The following is a 26,095-nucleotide window of genomic DNA, read 5'->3' on the forward strand; positions in this document are numbered from 1 at the left end:
GCCTATAAGATGATCGCCCTGTACGCAGAACATTACAAGTAAAACTGTAATTACGATAATAGTAATATAACAAGATCTTAAATTTCGAGCATGTAAATATATCTCTATACCATAATGTTATAGACTTGAAATTCACAAAATTTATTGTTTTTCATTTTTTATATGAAATTGTATATTTAAGGAAAAAAAAAACTAAGTCACACGACATATGTTTTTTTGGAGAATTATTATTAAAAAAATATGCTAATCCACAATTGGGGATAGTTTCTAGCACAAAATATAGAAAAAAATACAATTTGAAATTTCTTTGAGATACAAATAATAAAAAAACACTAAAACTAGTAACAACGATAATAATAATAATATTATGATAAATGCTAATAACAATAATAATGAAGATGACGACGACGACAACAACAATAATAATATATTTAATCAGCAAAAGTAGATTACAACTCGTTTATGACTATATAGTCGAAAGACACATCTTACCTTTTTCATTAAAGAATATGCCATGTCTTTTCTTGTACTCTCCTGTCGTTTCTCGTATTTATGTAGCTGACATGCATAAATAGCATGCGCCGTCATTTGCATTTTCATAAAAAAGATGCATCATTAGCCAAAGAGGCACTAAGACGACTTTACGGGGACTATTGATTAGAAAATGATGCGTCATCTTTGAAGTCGAATTCCAAATGATTTTAATATAAGTAAGAGATTGTTTATTTTTTTAATTGTTATATCTTGCATGGAATAAGAACCATTACATTTGAATTCTAATTTGAGTCCCAAAATACTAATCTAAATAGGTGATGAATTTTATAATTTATAAAATTACTTATTTACCATCCAATGGATGGGTTACCGAATTTTAATAGTAATTATAATAACAATTCCAATTCACAACTACAACCATTATAGTAATATATCAAGATCATAAATGTCAGGCATGTAAATATACTGGTGTACTATAATGTTGTAGACTTGTAATTCACAAACTTTATTTATTTTTCATATTTTTTATATGAAATTATATATTTAAGAGAAAACCAAGTCATGTGACATAATTATTCAAAAAATTATTATTAAAAAATATGCTAATCAATCAATTGGGAATAGTTTCTACCATGAAATGTAGAAAAAAATGCAGTTTGAAATCCTTTTGAGATACAAATATTTTTTAAAAAAACTAAAAATAGTAACCATGATAATACAAAAGTGGTCTAGCTATGTTGGAATCGATTTAAGATAGAACATATTTTCATAAATGCATGATCAAAGTTATAATGTGTTTTTTACTATTTATCACTTTGCATGTGTGGCTATGATTTGTGCTCTACCTTAAAGTAGCTCTAAGATAGCCATTGCTTAAAAAATTAATATTTTTATAAAAAATGTTAATAACAATACAAAGATGAAAATAATAGTAGCAGCAACAGTAGTAGTAGTAATAATAATATCTTTAATCGGCAAGTTGTTTGTGAATATGTAACCGAACAACATGTCTTACATTGAATTTCAAAGACGTCATGGCGTTTCCTGTATTCATGCAGCCAACATGCGAAAATGGTATAACGTTGTGCATATAGTAGATGACTCGCTGTTTAGTTTTTCATACAAACGACGCGTCGTTAGCCAATAGACACTAGGACGACTTTACAGGAACTCTATTGATTAGAAAATAAGAATCATCTTCAAAGTTTAATCCCAAATGATTTTAATATGAGTAAGAGATTTTTTATTTTTAATAGTTACATGGAATAGGAATGATTACATTTGAGTTATAATTTGATTCACAAAAACTGACCTAATTAGTTGATGAATTTTATAATTTATAAAATTACTTATTTACCATCTAATAGATTTGTTACCAAATTTTAATAGTAATTATAACAATAATTCCAATCACAACCACAACCATTAATTACAATTAAAATTGTAATTACGATTATAGTATTATAACAAAATCATAAATTTTGGGCATCTGAATATATCACTGTACTATAATGTTGCAGACTTGTAATTCACAAAATTTATTTTTTTTTTTCATTTTTTTAATATATGAAATTCTATATTTAAGAGAAAACTAAGTTATGTGACATATATATTCGAGAAATTATTATTAAAGCTAATCAATCAACTAGGAATAGTTTCTCTGTGAAATGTAGAAAAAAATGATGTTCGAAATCCCTTTGAGATACAAATATTAAAAAAAACACTAAAAATAGTAACAACGCTAATAAATAATAATAATAATAATAATAATAATAATAATAATAATAATAATAATAATAATATGAAAAATACTAATAACAATAATAACGAAGATGAAAATAATAATAATAATAATACTAATAATAATAATAATATTGGCACAGAGGTAGTAGATGATAAGTTGTTTATGAATATGCAACTGAATGACATGTCTTAGATGGAATATTAAAGAAGACATCATGGTGTTTCCTCTATTGATGCAGCCGACATGTGAAAATGGAAAAATGCTATGCACTAGCACATGTTGTAGATGACTCATCGTTTAGTTTTTCATGAAAACGACACGTCGTTAGTCAAATAAATGCTAGGACGACTCTACAAGGCATGCTCATCAAAAAATGGTGCATCATCTTCGAAGTCGAATTCCAAATGATTTTAATACAAGTAAGAGATTGTTTGTTTTTCTAACAGTTACATGGAAAGAACCATTACATTTGAGTTCTAATTTGAATTATAAAATGAAATAATAACAATTACATTTGAGTTCTGATTTTAGTCCTAAATACTGACCTAATTACGTGATGACCTTATAAAATTACTTATTTACCTTTCAATAGATGAGTTACCGAATTTTAGTAGTAGTTATAATAAAAATTTCATTCACAACTACAATTGGTAATTACAAGTAAAACTGTAATTACGATAATAGTAATATAACAAGATCTTAAATTTCGAGCATGTAAATATATCTCTATACCATAATGTTATAGACTTGAAATTCACAAAATTTATTGTTTTTCATTTTTTATATGAAATTGTATATTTAAACGAAAAAAAAAACTAAGTCACACGACATATGTTTTTTTGGGAGAATTATTATTAAAAAAAATATGCTAATCCACAATTGGGGATAGTTTCTAGCACAAATATAGAAAAAAATACATTTGAAATTTCTTTGAGATACAATATAAAAAACACTAAACTAGTACACGATATATAATATATATGATAATGCTATACAATGAAGATGACGACGACGACGACACAATATATATATTTAATCAGCAAAAGTAGATTACAACTCGTTTATGACTATATAGTCGAAAGACACATCTTACCTTTTTCATTAAAGAATATGCCATGTCTTTTCTTGTACTCATGTAGCCGACCTGCGTAAATAATATGTGTGGGCGCATATTGTAGATGACTCATCGTTTACTTTTTAATACAAATGAGAAGTCATTAGCCAAATAGGGCCTAGGACGTCTTTATAGGGACATTCTTGATCAGAAAACGACACATCTCTTCAATGTCGAATTCCAAAAGATTTTAATATAAGTAAAAGATTGTATGTTTTTTTAACAATTATATGGAAAAAGAACCAGTATATTTGAGTTCTAATCTAAGTCCCAAATACTGACCTAATTAGGTGATGAATTTTATAACTTATAAAATTATTAGATGGGTTACCAATTTTAATAGTAATTATAACAACAATTTCAATCACAACTACAACCATTAATTATAATTAAAATTGTAATTATGATTATAGTAATATAACAAGATCATAAATTTCGGGCATGTAAATATACCGATGCACCATAAAATATTAGACTTGAAATCCACAATTTTTTTTTTGTATATGAAATTCTATATTTAAGAGAAAAACTAAGTCATTTGACGTATTTTTTTTTCCAAAAATTATTATAAAAAAATGCTATCAATCAACTGGGGATAGTTTCTTGTGCGAAATGTAGAAAAAAAAAAACAGTTTGAAATCCCTTTGAGATACAAATATTAAAAAAACACTAAAAATAGTAACAAAGATAATAAAATTGATACTATTATTATGAAAAATACTAATAACAGTAGTAGTTAAGATAACAATAATAATAACAACAACAACAACAATATTATTATTATTAGTAGTAGTAGTAGTACTACTACTATTACATTTACAATAATAATAATAATAATAATAATAATAATAATAGTATTTTAATTGAGGACAAAAGTAAAATTATGAAATTTGGATAAGATAAAATGGAGAGTTCATGAATACTTAATTCCCAACTCCACATAATTAAGTTTTCATTCTTTAATCCAAAAAACACGTGAACTTTACATATTTCATTCCTATTCTTGCTTCCATTTTTAATAATTAAATATTATCGATCATTCCCATTTCCATTCCGAATTCCCTAATCCCGCAATGAGAACACACCATCACTGTGTACGTAATGCTATATCTGTGATGATCACCGTTGAGAGAGCTGCATAGATGGAGAAGAAGATACACCGTCCACCTGGCAAACTGGGTTGAAAGGAGAGGATTGAAGTGGAGGTTTGCGAGTTTGACTTGGCTTTGTACTTGGAAACTGACGAAAAGACTACGTATATATACACACTTGGCATGCATATGCACAGACCACCCATGTAATGAGTTGGCGGATGATCTTTATACTTGCTAATTTATTTCTTTGACTGTTGATGCATATATACTTGTTAATTATTTATATATGTTTAAACTTTTTAAACTAATTTTTGCATTTTCTCTTTTTGCATCTCCATGGCCATCTCTTTGCTACTAACCAAACCCTCTTCAATTCCAACAAAACAAATATTTTCCAACAACAAATTGTACCACAAAAATGACACAGTTTCTGTTAATCCAATATTGAAACCCTGCAGTTCTCTCAGAACCGACAACAACAATATCACCATTTCAAACAACCACAAGCTTTCTTGGCAAAAGAAGCTCGAACAAGCATTCAAGGATCAACTATCTGATCATTATGATTATGCAAACGACAATTCGTTTCAAGAGCTGGTTGACAAACGATGTGTGGACAATATTAGGATGCTGATAGTGGATGCAGTGCAAAATGCAAAGGCAGGGCACCCTGGGATGGCCCTTGGGATGGCTGAAGTTGGGTATGTTTTATACAGGCATGCTATGAAGTATAATTCTAGAAATCCTAAATGGTTTAACAGGGACAGATTTGTTTTGAGTGCTGGCCATGGTTGTTTGCTTCAGTATGTTTGCCTTCATCTCGCCGGTTTTCAATCTGTTCAGGTAAGTAATTAGAAAATCTTATGCCATGTGTCCATTAGATACACTCACAGTGTGATTGAAATTTCATTAATTTTATATTCTTATCTATTAATCAAACATATGCGTGTGTAGATACAACAGAAATTCAGATTATGAGAGAATCCTAACATGCGTATTCTGTGGAGAATCACAAGGGAATCTTTGTTTAGATGATTGAAATTTTTTCGTCAGGAGTTTTAGTTTTGTATATATTTGTTTTAAAAATTAGTTTTCAATTTGATTGCATGTGTCTGATTGTAGCATCCTTAATTTATTCAGCTAGAAGACCTGAAACGATTGTGCAAGATGGGAAGCAGGACACCAAGTCATCCTGAGAATGCGATGACGGAGGGCATTGAAGTGACGACAGGTACAAATTTTTAGAAGAAATGATAATTAAGAATAGAGTTATTGATGAGGAATTACCTAGCATATACATGCTGATATTTAGGCCAAAATATGGTCATTGAATATATCACTAGAAATTATTATGATCTCAAGTTTAGTATATGTGTTGAATACTTTTTAGATTTTTGGGTCTTGTGTGTAGGGATGGCAAAAATTCCTACGGGGACGGGGATGAGGTAGAATCCCCATCCCCTCCCCATTTCCCCTATTTTAATTTTTAATTTTATTTTTATTTTTTAAAATTACTGCTAAATAAATAATAAAATTTGAATTATATTATAAAATTATAAATATTGGCAAAAATAATAAATATCAAAATATTTATATTATTAAATTTTTAGGCCTAATTAACTAATTAAAATCTTAAATTTTTATTTAGGACATTAAAAAGGCTGAGTAGATTCTATTAGCCCAAAATTTTTTTATTAAAAATATTAATTAAGTATCTACATTTATTTCATTTATTTTATTGTCGATATAAAAGTAAATTATTATTTTTTATTGTAGGATTATAAAGATTGACAAAGATAATTATTTTGATAATTTGTATTTTGTATGTGACTTTTGTAATTGATCAATGTTAATTTAAGATATATTTCGAACCTTATTTTTATTTGAATTTTTTATTTTAATATAATTAACTCAAAACCAAAAACAAAAAAAAATTAATTATTTGGGGATCGGGGACCTTCGGGGATCCCCTGTTATTATTTGAGGAGAAGATGTTGATTCTCTCAAGCAATGCTGACGGGGATGGGGACGGGACGGGAACATACGCAAAATATCGGGAATGGGTACGGGGAGATTGGTCCCCTCCGTCCCCTCCCCATTGCCATCCCTACTTGTGTGCACTATATCACCAAATTGTAGAGTTTAATTTGCAGATGCTTATAAGTAATTGACATTGTTGCTTAATTAACATCTCCGGCCTGCTGTCATCATATGCTCACTTGGTTCTGTTAATTACATTTAATAGGCCCTCTTGGACAAGGTGTAGCAAATGCAGTTGGTCTTGCCTTAGCAGAGGCTCACTTAGCAGCTAGATTCAACAAGCCCGATGCTGTTATTGTGGACTATCGAACGTAAGCTAATTAAGTGCATGATCTAAATGATTTTTGGCTATGTGAGTAAGTTGGAATATGAACTGACAATTAAGATACTAGTTATCAAATTATTGTTCTGCACAGGTATTGTATTATGGGTGATGGGTGTGCCATGGAAGGAATATCACATGAAGCTGCGTCTTTGGCTGCTCATTGGAAGCTCAACAAGCTTACGCTGATTTATGATGATAATCACAACACCATTGATGGACCAACGAGTCTCGTACTTTCTGAAGATATATCTGCACGATTCAAATCACTTGGTTGGAATACAATTACGGTAGAAAATATACACGACAATTTGAGTTCATTCAAAGAAGCACTTATGGCTGCTGCCAATGAGACCAAAAAGCCAACTTTCATCAGGGTTCGTGCTTTTATTTATTGTGCACATAGACCGTAAATTTGTTGTTTTGTTAAATTTGAGGTCTTTATTTAGCCTAAAATAAAGAAATTTTGGAAAGTCATGATACATCACCTGATAACATTTGATCCATTGAGCATTTCAGGTGAAGACTCTGGTAGGCAAATTATCTGCAAAAGAAGGAACATCTAAAGCTCATCATGGTGCCTTTGATGAAAACGAGGTGAAGAAAATGAGAGAGAAAGTTAACTGGGTTGATCGTGATCAATTCCATGTCATTCCTATGGTTTACAGGTTAAAAAAATTAAAATTGTGAAATATATCAATTTATTTCAATACCAGGGATCTGAAAAGAAAAGAAAACACATTGCTATTTGAATGAAAATTTGTAAAGTTTTTCTGTATAATCTGCTGCAGGGAGATGCAAATTCAGACAGATCATGGAGAAAGACTGGAAAAGGAGTGGTACAGTAAGGTATATAACTACCGAAGTGAATATCCACAGGAGGGGGCAGAATTGGATCTTCTCCTCAATGGTGGTCTGCTTCCTGGGTGGGAAAATGCATTGCCGGTAAATTTTCATTTATATGAGATAATTTGTTTTAATTTCTGGGGTAGCCTAAATCCTGAAACAGAGTGAAAGCTAGAAAGATAAAGAGTTTGTTGCAATCTTAAACTTGTTTCAAATAGCATAACATCATCTATATCCAATAATTTTTTTGCAGTCTCACAGAAGTCGTATGTGTACTGTTTAAATATTCTTTAGAGAAAATGAGGAACTGTCTATGCTTTAGTTGTATGTCTTGAAATGAACATTGATTTCAAAAGTAGTTTTTTAGAAAACAACAAATAATGCTCTGTTTGCTCTGCTTTGTGATCAACATTTTCCATATTATACAATTGGCAGAAATGGTCTACATCTGACCCGCTTGATGCAACTCGTGGGTATTCCGAGAAGTGCTTGAACCAGCTTGCAAAAGTTCTTCCAGGATTAATTGGTGGAAGTGCTGACCTTGCATCTTCTAATAAAGCCTATCTCCTTGGCTATCACGATTTCTCTCAGCCTGACTCGCCATGGGGTCGTAACATCCGTTATGGAGTTCGTGAACATGCAATGGCAGGGATTTCAAATGGCATTGCTCTGCATGGAGGTGGTTTGATCCCATTTGCAGCCACTTTCCTCATATTCTCTGATTACATGAAGAACTCCATTCGGCTTTCTGCTTTGAGCCATGCTGGAGTGATCTACATTCTGACTCATGACTCAATCGGTCTTGGGGAAGACGGTCCTACTCACCAGCCAGTTGAACAGCTTGCAGGCCTAAGAGCGGTGCCACGGCTTCTAGTCTTTAGACCTCCAGACGGGAATGAAACCGCTGGTTCGTACAGTGTGGCCATTGCTAACCGTGATGTGCCTAGTGTGATTGCATTATCGAGGCAAAAGATTGCTGCAAATTTCGAAGGAACATCAGCAGATGAAGTTGAGAGAGGTCAGAGGTGGATGCATTGTGAGTGACAATTCTAGCGAAAATAAGCCGGAGATAATATTGATTGGGACTGGAACAGAACTATCTCTTTGTGAGGGCACGGCCAAAACTCTTAAGGCAAGAAGGCCGAAGGGTGAGGGTGGTTTCTCTAGTATGCTGGTGGCTCTTTGACAGGCAGCCGGCAGAGTACAAGGAGAAGGTGTTGCCGTCAAGAGTTGTAAAGGTGGGATGGAGAGAGTATGTGGGAGTGGAAGGTAAGGTGATTGGAGTGGAAGAGTTTGGGGCTAGCGGTGCTTATTTGGATACATTCAAGAAGTATGGCTTCACTATAGATAATGTTACTAAGGTTGCAAGATCATTGCTTAGTGAGTAAAAATAATTCAAAACAAAATTTGAACACGAGCAGTATGAAACAATAATAACTCAGTAAAATAATGTATATTAGCCTTTTCTTTTTCTAACTTATTAAAACATTTTTGATAAGGTCAAATATAGTCTTTTTGTTAACTTTTGAATTTTAATAAGTGGTTTATATGCAATCACTTTGCCAACCTCTTATATGTTTCCCATATTTTGCTACAAGCCACTCTAAAGAAGCTATAAAATGTGTGGTTTCTTTATAGATGGTCAAATAATTAAGCTCCTTTTTATACTTCATAGATAGACAATAGACATACCCTGCTTGTTTGTCAAACAAAAAGAGGACAAGGAGCAATATTAATTAGAAATTAAAAGGATGGTGGAATCGATCAAAACCGAAGCCATCATCGGCATGTTATTGGCTTTTGCATTGATACTGGGCATGGCGTTTGCTGATGAAGAAAAAGATAGGGTGGACAAATGTAAGGGGCAATGCATGCCTTATTGCGAGAACGAGCGACATGCAGATCATGAAAAATGTAACTTCGCTTGCGAAGTTTACTGCGTTGGCAGAAAAGATGTTTTCTTTGGACATGGACCCCCAATTATTATTTCTCGTTCGCAGGACCATTTTGATCCCCCTCAGCAGTGAAGGCATGAAGAATAATGCTTAAAGAATTTTAATACAAAAATAATAATATAGCCGCACACTTTTGTATACACTTTTGTATGAACTGACGTGACATAACGTGATTAGTTGAATGAAAATATAAAATTATGAAACAAATCATGTGGATCATGTACATTCAACTAATTAGTTATTTCACATCAGTATATTAAGATCTTCTTATATTTTGAGTTCTCCTGAACTTTTAAACATTGTATATCATATGTCTCTCGTAATAATGTATAAATATGATCTAACTTCTTTAATTCCTTTATATAAAATATTTTTATGCATGAGTTCTCGACTATATATTATGTTAATATGGTGCCATGTCTCTTTTAATACCATTTTGCCAGATAACTAATATCTGTCTCTAGAAATTTAAATCACTTTCATTTTAATTTTATAATTCAGTCCCGATAAATTTACAATTTTTATGTTGGCCTCTTCAAGTTTATAGCTTTTTCTATAATAACCCCGCTAGACCAAAAGGATCTGCCTTTACTTATAAAAGTATTAATCAACATCATCTGTTGATGATTGTTTGCAAATTATGATTGGATATAAAGAAGACATGGCTTTCCAACTCTATATATAAATAGAAACAAAAGTATAGCAGCGATAGAATCAGGATCAATGAGATGGTAGATTTCATAACTTATAAAATTATCTTTTATTATTTTATTTTACCATTCAATAAATGAATGACAGATAGTACCTAAATACTAATTAGGATATTGATTAAAAAGCTTATCGTTATTCAAAAGAATCTTAGTGCTAAGCTGAATTATGTCGATTGCTTCTTATAATCTTATGTAACCACATATAATTAAGATTTAATTACATCATAATATTTTTATCCAATAAATGCTGATCACAATATCATAAAAAGCTCACCATAAACCTCATCCAACAGAATCCAAATCGAATAGGAAGGCTTTGCAAAATCAAATGCATTCTCCTTGGTGACGAAAACCGAAGACTTCTTAATTTTGTACTAGTTATTTACTTGCCATCAATATTTTCTTTATATTTGCTCAAATTGACCCCCCCGTTTGCATGATTTCTTTGTTACATCACATCGATTTCAATAATTTTATTATAATGCGTGCCCATTCTTTTAAATTGCTTGTGTTTGTACATACATTGAGTAGCGTGTAGATTTGGGAATAACTCATGTTAAAGTTTTAAACTTTTAATGTGCTAGGAGTACAAAAAAGCAATTCTTCATTTATTTTTCCTATATTTAATTTTACGTTGAGTTTGTTTCTAAATTACGTATATTTGAGAGTATTTTTGCTTTATTTAATAAAACACTAAAAAATTAAAAGATGTCATACATTATAATATTCTCATCTTATGTACACTAATATAGAAACTTTTGTAATATATAGATAAAGTATTTATAGTTTTTTCTATTTACTATTTTACTTCTTATCATATCATCTTCTAAAATTGTTCCATTTTCTTTCCGCAACCCTGTATATATTCTCTCCATATTTTTCTCCAAACCATTCGAATTTCGAAACACCAATTAGACCCTTGCCCCTTACATATAAACAAAAATTCCAAAACCAGATCTCTTTTAATTAATTAACACATCAACGAAGAAAAAAATAGTTTTAAAATTTTCGAAAACCGAAAGTGAATTGTAATTCAGGCAGCAAAAAGGGGACAATGAGCGAAAGCAATTGTGTGGTTTTGATAACTGCAATGATATTACTGATTTGCATGGGCAATTTGAAGGTGAGCCGAGGAGAAAATGCGAAGGCAGGAGACGATATAGATATGAAAGAATGTGTGAATCTATGCATGCCAATCTGTTTTCAGCAAACAAAAGGATCCGATCCTGCATGCGCTCTTGGCTGCCAACTTTTCTGTCACCAAATTGATGGCAATGATGGTAAAGGTGATATTACCGATTTGTTTAGATAATTAATTAAATAAATAAAATCTCCCCTATTTAACTTTTTCACGAAAAAAAAAAAAATTATATCAATGGTGAGAGTGACTGTGGGATATCAACACATGCTATTCAGTTCATTTATAAGAAGAAAAAAGTGTAGCTTCACCAATTATTCAGTTAGCTTTTACTGTATTTTTAAAGATTATGTCAATGAGAAGCTATGTCCTCGTACATTCATTTTTATTAAAATTTTTATTTATTTATGTCTTATTTGTTGCATATTAGATTTGCTTGACTTTTAAGTTATGTAAGCCATAAATGTGATTTTACCAATGAAAAAAAGTCAGATTCAACCGTTAGCTAGCTACTAAAATAATAACGACGACATAAGTGTTTTGAATAATTCTTAAAATATAAAAATTAATACCATAACTGCTCAAATTGTAAGGATTAAATAAATATTTAAGACTATTTAATCAAAATCTCAAACTAATTTTCTTTCCTTTTCATCACAAAGATGATAAGAAAGGGAAGAAGATGCATCAAAATAATATAATTGAAAAAAATATTACTCCAAAAAAAAATTCAATTAAATCATATTGAAAGAAAATGCAGCATAGAAGCCATGAAAATAAATACAGACATCGCGAGCCAACACAACATCAAAATTAAATTTAAGCTGCAGTTTATATTTTGAAAATTAAAATAAATTTAGGGCCCAACCGGGTTCGAACCGGTGACCTCTTGATCTGCAGTCAAATGCTCTACCACTGAGCTATGGACCCAGTTGGCTGTATTCGCTTCCTTTTTAAATATATAACCAATACGAAATACATTCTCTAGTTTTTAAAAGACATTCCGATCCATTTATTATTAATCATGCAAGAAAAAATTTAGTAACTGTATGTCGTATTTGAGTTACATGTTTTTTTTCATATATCTTTTAAAATATTTCTTGCATTTACATATTCTCTCTCTAGATTTTTCCACAAAATTTTCCTCTGAAAACTCTTTATCGTTTCCTTACCAAAATCCTGAAGAGGGAGCTCTTTCTCTCCTTCTTCAGTGGCCTTTCCTTTCCTTTTTTGTTTTTTGTTACAGCCTCCTCATCCTTATGGATTGAGGATGGATGTCTTGTTTTAGCCTCCTCCACTTTCAGGTGTGAGGATGCAAGATCTACTTCAGTTTCTTCCTCCTTCAGCTATGAGTAAGATTGCTATGTGGGATCAATTTTTATAAAAAAATCTAGTTTGGTACCAGTTGGAAACTCTAACTATGTTGATAGATATTGCACCAAAAGAGTCAGGGGATCACGATTGGAGCTTGAACTATCTCTGTACTGTGCTTTTAATTCATGGATATATAGAAGCGTTTCTTCTTGGTCTTCAGTATGGTTTTATGGGTTAATCCAATTGGTCTCCATAATTTGATCTCTGTCATATGTACTAATGATGTGGTACGTGCGAATATTATTGTACTGTTGTTATTTGTTTAATGAAATATTACATTTTCCTGTCAAAAAAAAATAAATTTATTTCTTGCATTAGCAACTCGAATTATGATCAATTTGGTGCAAATATCAATGAATAATTTTTTAAAATAAGACAGATATTACGTAGTTTCAATTGGATTAAAAAAGAAGATCAACACGGTAACTCTAAACCCAACACAATTAATAAACACACGGCACATATTTAATACTATTAATAATAATTATATCATTTAAAATGCATCCAGATGTGTTCATTGGTCTTGTTAACGTGGAATTGATGTATCTCATCACAAATTGCCACCCCGACAGAATTATTCACGTCCTTTGCACATGTATATTACTAGTAATGTTTATTTATTTATTTATTTTTGCATGTAAATCAACATCACTTGTGTCTTCGAGTAAAGGACGTTGGCCCGTTCCCAATAGTCTTTTTTTTTTTTTTTTTTTGATCTTCATCTTTTTAAAGTGAAAAATCTATTACTTGCCATCAATACGATAATCTCTGTCAATATTCTTTGAAAACGCTACGATTGTAATTTTGTAAGCCTTGCGTTCTCCATGTTTTGTTCCAATCCAAATGAAAAGCATAAACACAATCTTTTCCTTATTCATGTTCATTTTCTACCATATAGCGTCAAATTATTATTTCTTGACACTCCTCACCACTACTCAAACAGACTCATCACAAAAATGGATCAATTAATTCTATAATCAAACCAAAAGGTTGAGCTTACGATGATCGCCAAAACCAAAACAAAAATCCTTGGCATGGGTTGTATTGATGGGGAAAGCAGCTAAAGATCCAAAGTGTAACAAAAATTGCATGCAACAATGTATGAAATAGTAAAAGTTAGCCAGCCTTCATGCGAAGCTGCCTGTGAAAGCCATTGCAGTCCCACTGCCACCAAAGAAGACGACAATATGGAGTGTTACCTAGGAAACGAAACCAAAACCGAAACAAGCTTGATTAATTAAATACCCTAACCCTAATATGAAAGTAATTGATAATTAATTTCAACAATAATCAAGAAAATATATACCTAATGACGATCAAAGGTCATAAACCAGCTTAATTATATTAAACTTTGGTGATTAATTTTCCCTTTTAAATCTTTATTCGATTAGATGTATTGATCATGTGCACGCATGCATGGATCAGCCAGTGTACAATGTGCCTTTTTTTAGTGGTGTGGTGTGTAGAGCAAACAGTGAAATCATCTCCAATTACCTCTAATAATGTTGCAGATAAATGTGATGTTTAGAGATAACTTCGATCCTTTTTACTGATATAATAATGAGTTTGGTTTATCTTATCATAAAAATCTCATTATTGTAATCTTGTACCACTATATATAAAGTAATATTTTACATCAATGAAATTGATTCTTTTCTCAATATTTCTTATATGTGTTGGTTTGTTACTTGTAGCTTTTCTTTTCCCCCCCTTTTTTTTAGTATGTGATATCATTGAAATCATGTCTTCACATTTTTGTTGATAGCTAATTCGATCTTAGAAATAAATTAAAGTACTTGTTGTACATGCTTCAAGCATACATGTTCAATGGCTCATCTTCTATGCCCCATTTTTTTGTTATATAATTGACGCGGTGGGTAATAAAAAGGAAGAGTATTTCTTGTTGTCTAACCTTAAGAAGTAGAGGCTAATTAATAGTTTAATCACTTTGTCGTCAAGTAATTTTAGAAGAAGTGAGAATTGAATGTCAATCTAATTCAAATGACTTAATAACTTGAGAGATTTAAAAATAATGTTTGACATTGACGTTACAAATAACAAAATTATCAAGAAAAAAAAATAAATGAGAAGTTTTATTAATTTAACAGGTGAATATGATAATAATAAAATCTTTACTATATGTAGCAATAAGATAAATTCACTTCTTAAGTTAACTCAAATGAAAAAAAAAAATATTGAATAACAATCAAACCATTATACATTTTTAAACGGGTTACTGTTTGTTTTGGCAATTTTACGGCCATTTTGGGCTAAAACCTACATCAAAAGTCCTTCAAGATTTTATTGCTTAATCTAAATTTGGTAATTTAGGGCACAAATACAGAAGATATGGGTACAAAACTGCAAAGTGATCCCATTGCAGAAACTCTCATGGGACTGGTTCAACTTGCAACCCTAAATCTAAAATTGACCAAACATATAACATCAAAAGGCATATTGACTATTTTCAATAAGGGTATATTTGTTTGCTTTTAACATTTTAAGGAAAGAATGATGCCACAGTGTGCATCGAGGATCTAGTTTAAATGTTACATTATCATGTTGACTTACCACTTTATAAAATATGTTATTTGTGCACTATAAGCAAACTAGTCCATAAGAGGCTCCTCTCAAATTGAGCTATTATTTTCTTACAAAGCTGCCTAAATAACTCTATTAGTTCAGACCTCATATATTTATACTTAGATTTATCTTCAAATATTAGATGAGAATTAGAGTTTTTTTTTTTTTTTTTAATGCATGCGCAAGATGACTGGAACCTTCTGAAAAGGAGAATATTTATATATACAAATTACATACTCTTACACAAATTTTGAAAAGAACATATATTAGACTAATGATACAACTCAACTGCATCAATTTAAATAAAGAGAAATTGTATTCCTAATATTATTCTAATTTTTTATTTTACATACAAAAAAGAATGCTAATGTCATCTCAGATAATTTTACACAATTTATACAAGTTTATATTTATTTGTTAAATTGAAGTAAAAAACAATTAAATGGATAAACATAAAAATATAAAATTCTAGATACCCTACACGTCCCTTTCTATCATTTTATTAAACAAGCTCGGGGCTAGCATGCGCCACTAGGTACATATATTACTTAAACATAGTACCTACGCAATCTAAAACTTATTTATTTATTTGTGCATATAATTACTTTTAATTATTTATTGGGATTATCCTATCTTTTTATTTTTTATTTTTCAACGTTTTTGGCTTTTACCCCAAAGATCCCCAACCGAAATCGCGCGGCTCAGAAACAGTGAAATCATCAAACTATGCGCTGTGTTCCACATGTGTAGGTTAGCAAACGGACGATACAAAATTCTACCTTGCGCCCACATTGAATGTTGCTCAAAAAAACCTAGGCAAAAAGAACTCCACCTCTTCTCTCTCTCTCTTGGGGCTTGGTTCTTTTGAAGGCAAATCTTTTCAAAGTCTCTAGGAGAAATTACCAGGTTCTGTTCTTTTCTGTTTACATTTTTGTTACTAGTATCAGTTTCTTTGCTTTAATGTTAGCTTCAATTCACAAGCAAGGAAAACCCTTATAAGTTCTCCTCACTTCAATTCTTTTTCTAGGGTTTTCATTTGCAAATACCCACTTGAGTGTTTCGTTGTAACTTCAACAATTAATTGAACAATGTCATGAGTTTGAGTTGTAGTCTTAGGTTACTGGGTTTAGTTATGAGATTGTTGTAATTGTGGAAATTTTGTTGTTTTAGATGGGTAATAATAGTAATAATAATGTGGAAATACCCAAATGGCTGCAAGGGTTGCCATTGGCACCTGTGTTTTATCCAACTGATACTGAATTTGCTGACCCAATTGCTTACATATCAAGAATTGAGAAGGAGGCTAGTGCTTTTGGGATATGTAAAATTGTCCCACCGTTGCCAAAACCCTCGAAGAAATATGTTTTTGGTAACTTGAATAAGTCACTCTCAAAGTGCTCGGAATTGGGTTCCGATGTGAATTTGCCTGATGCTGGTACTGTGGCGACAGTGGGTTGTTGTGAACGTGGTAACGAGGGGGAGGCTAGGGCAGTTTTTACAACTAGACACCAGGAGTTGGGGCAGAGTGTGAAAAGAATTAAAGGGGTTGATAATAAAGATAATCTGCAGTTAGGTGCACAAAAGCAAGTATGGCAAAGTGGGGAGGTTTATACCTTGGAACAGTTTGAGTCCAAGTCAAAGGCTTTTGCACGGAGTTTATTGAGTGTGATTAAGGAGGTTTCACCATTAGTTATCGAAGCGTTGTTTTGGAAGGCAGCCTCAGAGAAGCCTGTATATGTGGAGTATGCGAATGATGTGCCCGGGTCAGGTTTTGGAGAACCGGAGGGTCAATTTCGCTATTTTCATAGACGGAGGAGAAAGGTGACGTCTTGGAAATCATATCGGAACAGAGGAAAGGCTGATGAAAAGAATATTGAACTAGAAAGTGCCAGAAATTGCCATAATGATCAGATTACACATTCTTGTGATAAGAACGATTTAGAGACCCCCACCTCATCTACGCCTTCATCAACTCTTCCATTTGATGAAAATTCACGATCTTCTAGACGAAAGAGTGTAACTGGTAGTAATGATGTGGAAGGAACGGCTGGTTGGAAGCTCTCAAACAGCCCTTGGAATCTGCAAGTCATTTCACGCTCACCTGGATCACTGACACGTTTCATGCCAGATGATATCCCAGGTGTTACTTCTCCCATGGTTTATATTGGTATGCTGTTCAGCTGGTTTGCCTGGCATGTTGAAGATCATGAGCTTCACAGCATGAATTTCCTTCACACTGGTGCTCCAAAGACTTGGTATGCCATCCCGGGAGACTATGCATTTACTTTTGAGGAAGTTATTCGCAATGAGGCTTATGGTGGTGACATTGACCGATTAGGTATGTCAACTTTTAATTCATTTTACTGTCAGATGTTGCATAATAAATCTCTGTGTTATAGAAAGATGGAAAAAAAAATCTAGCATTTCTACAACACTGGGTTTATCTTCACTGGACTGGGGAAAAAAAGAAAAAATCTGCAACTCCATGTTCTTGGTGTGTCAAATTAGGTTACCCCCTGATAGATGGACCTCATCTTGTTGGGATAACAATTTTGGACCTGGTCAGTATTTTGTGTTTTATGTGGGTAGATAAATTTTGATAAATCCTAAACTTACAGTCCTATTTTAGTTCATTGATTAATATGCTTACAACAGTCTTACATTATTATATAGACTAAAGAATTGTCGTTGCTTTAGGCATATTTCTCAGTCTGACCATTGACCAGTGGCTTTTTGGTAGAATTCTTCTTTTTATGTTGGAATTTGTTAATTCCATATCATTTTGGTAGCTAAATCCCAGTTTCCTGTATTGCCAGCTGCTCTCTCATTACTGGGTGAGAAGACAACTCTCATATCACCCGAAGTAATTGCTGCATCGGGCATTCCTTGTTGTAGGTGAGTTGCATTATTATTATTTTTCTCAAAATTAATGGCAAATTCGTCACTTTCTGATGTTCTTTTAGCATTTATGAGTTCATGGATGTGATCAATTTAGTTTGCCATGCATAAAACTGGCTAGGGTTGATTTGTGCTGATAGTGTTGTTGAAGTTCTACTTATGCCTATTATGGTTTCTCTTTTAGGTTAGTTCAGAATCCTGGTGAATTTGTTGTGACTTTTCCACGGGCTTACCATGCAGGATTCAGCCACGGTAATTGCTTTACAGTTTGGTTGCACATTTACAAGATCATTTCGACATCTTCGCTGTTATGACTCCCCAAATGGCAATTGGTATATGGTCAAATGGTTTGTTAATACAAGCAAATTGGAATATACAAATCTTAGAATATTTGGGTTGATGCATGGTTTGTTGAATGTCAATATATGTTCCAAAAAAAAAAAGACGTGAAGGGTTTAGCTCAAATGTTCAGTCTTTACATGGTTGTAAACTAAGATTGGTAAGATTCCAGTCCTTTTCGTAGGAACCTAAATCATTAACTATATACGTGAGGAGTTTGTATAAATAAGATTTTGTTTGTGGCCGTTACCACATCCATGTGTCAGCTATATGGGTGCTGAAAAAGTAGTCTGAAAGTTTTTCACTCTTTACCTCGGAGTACATAGTGTTATAGCACAAATTTCAAAGTTGGCATTTCACAAGTTGATCATACGAGAACAATATTGTTAAACTTTAATTTCATCAGAAGAAGTAAAATAGAGTAGCAATATTAAGTAGACAATAGTCCTGACTGAAAGAGCTGCTGGCTTCTGATTTTATTTATTTAAGAATTGCATGCAAGTTTAAATTTCAACGAGAGGTTATGTTCTCATCTACTAATAATACTGTAAACGTTTACATGATTAGGTGATGTTGATTTTACATGTTCATTTAGAGAATAAAATTGTTGTCACTTCCACAACTGTCATTAAATTAATCTTTATCCTGCCCTTAAAATTTTTTGAATTGAATGTATTGTTGCTGAGATGCTTTCCATACGCTGCAGCAGGAAGGATTTTCCTGAAGTTTACATTTCACTCTTTCTACATCATTAATTTTTTCAAGGATTACATAGCTTTCTTTCTCCAACCTAGGTTTTAATTGTGGGGAAGCTGCTAACTTTGGAACTCCACAGTGGCTTATGGTGGCTAAGGAAGCTGCAGTTCGAAGAGCTGCTATGAATTATCTTCCTATGCTTTCCCATCAGCAGCTGCTATACCTGTTGACCATGTCATTTATTTCAAGGTGAGTTTGTATCCTACATGCATGCTTTATAATTGATATGTTCCTCAGTTGAGTAATATTGATTGAAATTATAATTGATATGTTCCCAAGTTGAGTAAATATTGAGTGAAATTATCACATTTTCATAGCTTCAGCGACTTGCTCTATAAAGTTTTGTACATTCGTAATTTTCATTATTGTCCTTTATCGAATGTAATGAATGGTTACCAGCCTACCCCTATACCTGATGAATTGCTAAAACTCTTTTTTAAAAAAAAAAAAATATTATGGGATTTGGTTGTGTGTTGGGTCCAGAATGTCTTTCAAATGATTTCTGGCTTGGCAGGCTGAGAAGGAAGTTATGGCTGATTTAGAAAGAACAATCTTTATAGACGAATAGTAATCAGGTCCTGATTCACGCTCACGAAGACTTCTTTCTGTGCATAAATAGCTTAGTCCATATGTATTGCCTGTGCCTATGTAATTGTTGACTTTATTTTTCTTTTTTGGGGCTATTTGGCTATTCATTGCTTTAATCTTTATGTATCTTTAATTCTTAAATTACTTTAGTTACATGGTTTCAATGGTAATTGAGTTAAATTATTTTGAGTTACTGTAGACTGCACTCATCTTCCTTTGAAAGAAATTGCAATTTATGTTGAACTGCACTAGAGCTCAATGGATCTAGTTCTGTTGAGAGTGTTTTCTACAATACAGGACGTTATGGATTCTGAGAAGTTTGATCTCTGAATTAGTCAAATCATTCTGTGGTTGTGCCCTTCTTATTGTGTCTATAAAGATATAATTTGACACATCTTATTAATTGTTTCTCATTTTTCTTGTACTGTATTTGTTCTGATGGCAGGGTGCCAAGATCCTTATTGCCAGGTGCTCGGAGTTCACGGTTGAGAGATCGTCAGAAGGAAGAAAGAGAGCTGTTAGTGAAAAAGGCTTTTGTAGAAGATATTTTAAAAGAAAACAACATATTGTCTGTTCTTCTTGGACGACAATCAACTTTTAATGCTGTACTATGGAATGCTGATTTGTTACCATGTCAAAGCAAAGAGTCTCAAATGCCCTCTGCAAATGAAACGGTTTCTACCACACCTGGAGAAACTGTTCCCAATAATCCTTATGAGAAACACAATGATCACAATAATCTGCTTGATGAGATGAACGTGTATATGGAAGCTCTAAATGATCCGTATATGGGTGATGATGACATCTCACGGGATTTTCACATTGATTCTGGAGCACTGGCATGCGTAGCTTGTGGGATTCTAGGTTTTCCATTTATGTCTGTGGTACAACTGTCTGAGAGGGCATCGATTGAACTGCTTGCTGATTTGGTTAAAGAAGGACCTGGAGTTTCAGAATTAAAAAATACTCATCACCATACAAACCTTGATGGCTCTGTAAAGAGCTCTGTTTCAGGTATTCTGCCACCTACTTTATCCGATAATTTGCCATCACTCTCAGCTATTTCCTGCCTTTTCTTCTATGATTCTAGCATCAGTTTAGAATTTAGGACTACAAATTTCTTGCTAAAATTAAAGTTTATCAACCTGATACTCTACACTTCAGGAAAGATTTGAAAAAAATAAAATTGAAAGAAAAATGATGAATCCTGTGTATGTTTAAATCTAATATTGTTAGCCACTGTAGAATAGTTTAAATCTTAGATTCTGCAGATCTTTTGGACATTTGGAGGTGTTCTGCATCAGTTTGTCAGTGAAATAAATAATAATTAATTGCTGTGGTGTAAAGAAGTGCCTGTATGATTCTGGCAATCATTTTACTAATCTTTCATTTTTGCAATTTTGGGTGTTCACTTTCTAGATTAAATTGAGTATGAAACTAGGGTGTTAATGTTTGAATGATTTTTGTATTTATTTAATGTTCCAATATGTCTATCTGATTTAGGACTTTCAATCTGCTAATATTGTTAGTTACCATACAGAACTTGGTCAAAGAAAGGTCATGATTCTTTAATAGTAAATATAGCGTCTGTCTTGATCATTATTCTTATAATTTAAACTTGTACTATCATATGGAGATGCACGAGCTGATGTATCAAATTTAATTACACACGAAGAAATCTTTTTGGGATGCAAGGGGTGTAAATTTTTCATTTGTTGGCGAGAATTAAAGTTTATGAGACACAATCCTTAGCCCTAAAATAATTCTGATATCTCTTGATATGAGCAGATGAAAATAGGATTAATTAACATCATCACCAACTGGACTTCAAAGTGGCTAAATAGCATGCCTTGTGTTTTATTTTTGCAGATGATCTTTCCCTTGTTCCTGATATTTCTCTGCTTCAAAAGGATTTGTCGGTACCCTCGATAACCAAGTCCAGTAGGATATGGAACACTTCTAATAAGTATTTGAGACCCCGGATTTTCTGCCTCGAGCACGCTGCTCAGATTGAGGAGATATTGCAGTCTAAAGGTGGAGCAGAGATCCTTGTCATTTGTCATTCAGGTGAGGCTGCCTTTAAGTCTATAGTTGACTGGTTCAAAAATTGACTGACTTTACGAGTTTTCCCCTTAACAGTTTTGTTTCCAAAGGACAGGCTAGATTTTGCTGAATTATCCAAATTTTAATTTGTTTTATTTGTGGAAAGAGGCATTCAGTCGAAATCAATTCCCTTTTTTTGTGTCACAATCACATCATGCCGTTAGTTAACCCATCATTATCACTCCAAGACCAACGATAGCACCAATTCCTGGCTTTCATATTTTCTATTGATTGTGAACTGAGTTTGTAACTTTAATAATTAATTCTTGTAGACTATCAGAAAATAAAAGCACATGCAGCAGCTGTTGCTGAGGAAATTGGCAGCCCTTTCAATTATATTGATGTTCCCCTAGATGCTGCATCTGAGGAAGATCTGCATTTGATTGATCTTGCAATTGATGATGGAGAACTTGATGAATGTAGAGAAGACTGGACCTCAAAACTGGGTATCAACTTACGACATTGCGTCAAGGTTAGAAAGAACTCACCATCTATGCGTGTTCAGCATGCATTGTCACTGGGTGATTTGTTCTCCGAGAAAAGTCTTAGCTCAGATTTCTCCAAAATCAAATGGCAGTTTAGAAGATCTCGCTCAAAAATTAAGCTTTATGGCCGAGCCCACTCTAAACCATGCCAGAACATTGAGATAAAGAAAGATGAAGTAACAGGGCGAAAGTTAGATGGCGCCACTGTTAAAAAAGAAGAAAAACTTATTCAGTATTCAAGAAGGAAATTTAAGCAGAAACCAGATTTGTCAACTGGGGCATGTGGGGACCAGGTACACCCTAGAGAGCTCCTGCCAGAAGTTTCTGCTGCCACTTGTGACCATCTTGATGGGCATAATAGAAGTGATTTTGAAATTAACCCTGATGGTACTGGGAATAGTGGAAGCATTTCTGCTGGGTCCATTCACTCTCCTATTGGGATGTCCGAAGGGCTGCATGACATCCCTGTCCGTGAAGCAACTAGCAATTTGAGTTTGAATTACTCGCCTTCACGGGTGGCAGATTCACTTGCAACTGCTACTTTAGTGGTAGATAGCATTGTGCAGAATGATACTGAATCAATGAAGGAATTAAATATCGAGGGTGATATTTTTCACATGGCAACATGCAAAAGTGCCGAGATGCAACAAAACAGTGGCACTGATGTAACTAGTGAGGAAACTGAAATTTCTCACCATACCGTTGCATCTAATGAGGGATCTATAATAATGAGATCGGATCAAATTACAGAAAGTATGACCATCAAGAATGAGAAATGTAATCTGGCTTCTGAGGGACATTGTAGGAAAGTGGCTGATAAGGATGTTTTGATGATTGAGGTTTCCGGTCTTGCTAACTCTGCAAGTTTTCGTGTTGCTTCTTCACCTCTGAGGAGTCTTGATGCACAGATTGAGAACTTAGCTCCGGATAATTCCTGTATGATTAGTGAAGCATGTGACCATCTGATTTCTGACAATGAAGTGCGGCAAAATGTGCAATCTACTAATGGAGGCAATGATGTGGAACCCATTTCATGTGATCATAAGCTGATAGATGAGCCTCCTGCCTCAACAGGTGAAAGTTGTGAGGATATGAGAGAAATAAGCACTGCAGAGTCTTTACAGGATAATTTGCAGCATGAGAGAAATATTGGAAATGGATCTAATGAGGAACTTGTTTCCAGTTCTGTTACAATGATGATTCAGCCTACTTCCGCTCCAATGGAAATTTCAGAAGTTCCAAGCAAGGAATGTGCTGCAGCAGACTTGCTCAATGTTGGGACCAAACAGAAACTTATCTCAAGTTGTGTTTCGCGGATGGAAGTAGATCAGCCTTCCCCACTCAAGGTTGGAGGATGTTCTGAAGTTCCAATAGAAATTTGTACCAAAGAAGACTCAGGTGCTGATATGACGTTAGACCCTAGAACACGGCTGCAAAATCATACTACTGCTGAAGCTATTATGGATGAGCTTGTTTGTAATTCTAGTGCACAACTGGAAGAAAATGAGCGTATTCCTACCTCCATAGCAGCATGTTCTGAAGAATCAAATGGTATATTTGCTGAAGAAAAAATGGATTTTGAAATGACAATAGGTACCCAGACAAAAAATGCTGCTAGCGAGGAACCAAAACCTACTTCTTTGATCCCAATAGATCAGCCTATCCCTGCCGTAATCCGAAAGTACTCTAGAACTCGAAGAGAGTCGTACTCTGCTGAAAAATTTTGCAATGGCAATGAAGCATATTCATCAAAAGACAACAAAGAGAGGGGATGCAATGAGCCCAATTTGGAAGATCCCAGCTCTAGCGCTGGAAAAGGAAGAAAAAGGAATAGAGAATTGGAGCGGTTGACAGAAAACAAGTTAAATGGCAGTGGGTTTATCAGGAGTCCTTGTGAAGGATTGAGGTCACGGGCTGGGAAAGATGCAGCTAATACAAGTGAAGTTGACATCAGAAAGATTGCTGAGAAGCGTGCAACAAAGACAATGAGAAACCGTGAAAGTGTTCCAGCGCCTTGCCAGGATAAGAAAAAGATCTTAAAGGGGCATCACAGGTGTGATCTAGATGGCTGCCGCATGAGTTTTGAGACGAAGAGAGAACTATCCTTGCACAAACGCAACCGCTGCCCGCACGAAGGGTGTGGGAAGAGGTTTAGCTCCCACAAATATGCAATAATTCATCAGCGTGTTCATGATGATGAGAGGCCGCTCAAGTGCCCATGGAAAGGTTGCTCTATGTCATTCAAGTGGGCTTGGGCTAGGACTGAGCATATACGGGTGCACACAGGCGAGCGGCCATACAAATGCAAGTTTGAGGGTTGTGGCCTTTCTTTCAGGTTTGTATCTGATATTAGTCGACATAGACGGAAAACAGGGCATTATGAAAACTTATCTGCCTGAAGATATCCTGTAAATTACGCTGGTATTGTAAAATATGGCCACGGGAAATGAAGATTCTGGGGCCAAAGAGGCATTCAGAATCATGTACTATATACAGAACTCTTTTTGAGTGTTGTTTCTTAAATATAGTTTAGGGGTTAGGCCGATCACTTTCTTAGGGCGCATTCTTCAAATTATTTGAATGCAGTGGTAGTTGAAAAGCCTTCTCTTTTTTATCTTTCTGGAATTTTTCATGTTATTTTTTCGTTTTTGGATAAGGAAGGGAAGGTTTCCAGAAAGATTTGTTCAAATCATTTTAGCTTCATAGATTGATTGTCTAGATTGGTCTTCATTTTTAAGCAGGGAATGAAGAAAGGATATGGATGCCGACCGTCATTCATATTGTATCCAAGGGTTGGGAAGATGTCTCTTTTTTTTTTTTTTCAATTGGAATGTGGCAATGTGGATTGTGGAAGATGGCATAATGAGTCTGTTGTAATTTTGACAATGGGTCAAAAGCAGGACATCAATTCTAAAACAATGTCTTCCTCTTTGTCCTTTGACATTTTTTAAATGATTTCCTTCGTGTTTTGTTGACAAAATTGAATATATAAGCACCCCTTTATGCACAAGTCCTAAATGTCTTTTCTTGAATTTACCGTATTTGTCATAAAGCAATAGATAAGAATTGTGTAAAGTCCAGAACTCTCTTCTAGTTTCCGAGTGATTCTTTGCTTACTCCTCTAATCTTTCTTGTGCAAGCTTGTTGAATATATGAATTTTCTTTCTAAATTATCCACAACGAGCTTAAAGCAATCTAACTTCGTAGCATTCACCTTTCATCCACATTGATTCGTAACTGAAAGCATATGAGAAGCAAAATTTTCAACCATTAGATAGAGGCAAACTCTATCTTACATGCATGTAAGATACATGTCTCTCACATGAATAGTGTATATGTGGGACCCATACACTATTCATGTGAGAGGCATGTATCTTACATGCATGTAAGATAGGGGATCCCTTAGATAGATAGAGGGTGGTGTTAAACAAATTTTTGTATTACTTAGTTAAACACATGGCGGTTTATGGTAATGCCACGTCTCACATTTTTTTCATTTTACTTATCTTTA

General features: G+C 33.6%; 2 protein-coding genes and 1 non-coding gene across 3 annotated transcripts; 2 read left to right on the forward strand and 1 right to left on the reverse strand.

Moving 5' to 3' along the window:
* Nucleotides 1-4,783: 4,783 nt before the first annotated feature.
* On the forward strand, nucleotides 4,784-9,059 carry LOC18043574 (transketolase, chloroplastic). Its single transcript, XM_024186109.1, is given in 9 exon segments — nucleotides 4,784-5,290; nucleotides 5,588-5,678; nucleotides 6,693-6,798; nucleotides 6,904-7,186; nucleotides 7,329-7,477; nucleotides 7,601-7,754; nucleotides 8,091-8,669; nucleotides 8,671-8,781; nucleotides 8,783-9,059. Coding segments are annotated over 9 exon segments (2,241 nt in total). The 3' UTR covers nucleotides 9,044-9,059.
* A 3,257-nt stretch (nucleotides 9,060-12,316) lies between these two features.
* TRNAC-GCA lies at nucleotides 12,317-12,388 on the reverse strand. The gene has a single exon. It is a non-coding gene; the product is annotated as a tRNA-Cys (tRNA).
* A 3,827-nt stretch (nucleotides 12,389-16,215) lies between these two features.
* On the forward strand, nucleotides 16,216-25,583 carry LOC18043575 (probable lysine-specific demethylase ELF6). Its single transcript, XM_006436387.2, has 7 exons — nucleotides 16,216-17,753; nucleotides 18,232-18,310; nucleotides 18,498-18,565; nucleotides 19,447-19,597; nucleotides 20,442-21,010; nucleotides 21,866-22,063; nucleotides 22,372-25,583. The coding sequence occupies exons 1-7, from the start codon at nucleotides 16,586-16,588 to the stop codon at nucleotides 24,981-24,983; spliced, it is 4,845 nt and encodes a 1,614-aa protein (XP_006436450.1). The 5' UTR covers nucleotides 16,216-16,585; the 3' UTR covers nucleotides 24,984-25,583.
* The last annotated feature ends 512 nt before the right edge of the window (nucleotides 25,584-26,095 follow it).

Source organism: Citrus clementina, unplaced genomic scaffold (genome assembly GCF_000493195.1).
Source record: "Citrus clementina cultivar Clemenules unplaced genomic scaffold, Citrus_clementina_v1.0 scaffold_4, whole genome shotgun sequence".
In the NCBI taxonomy this organism is placed as follows: Eukaryota; Viridiplantae; Streptophyta; class Magnoliopsida; order Sapindales; family Rutaceae; genus Citrus; species Citrus x clementina.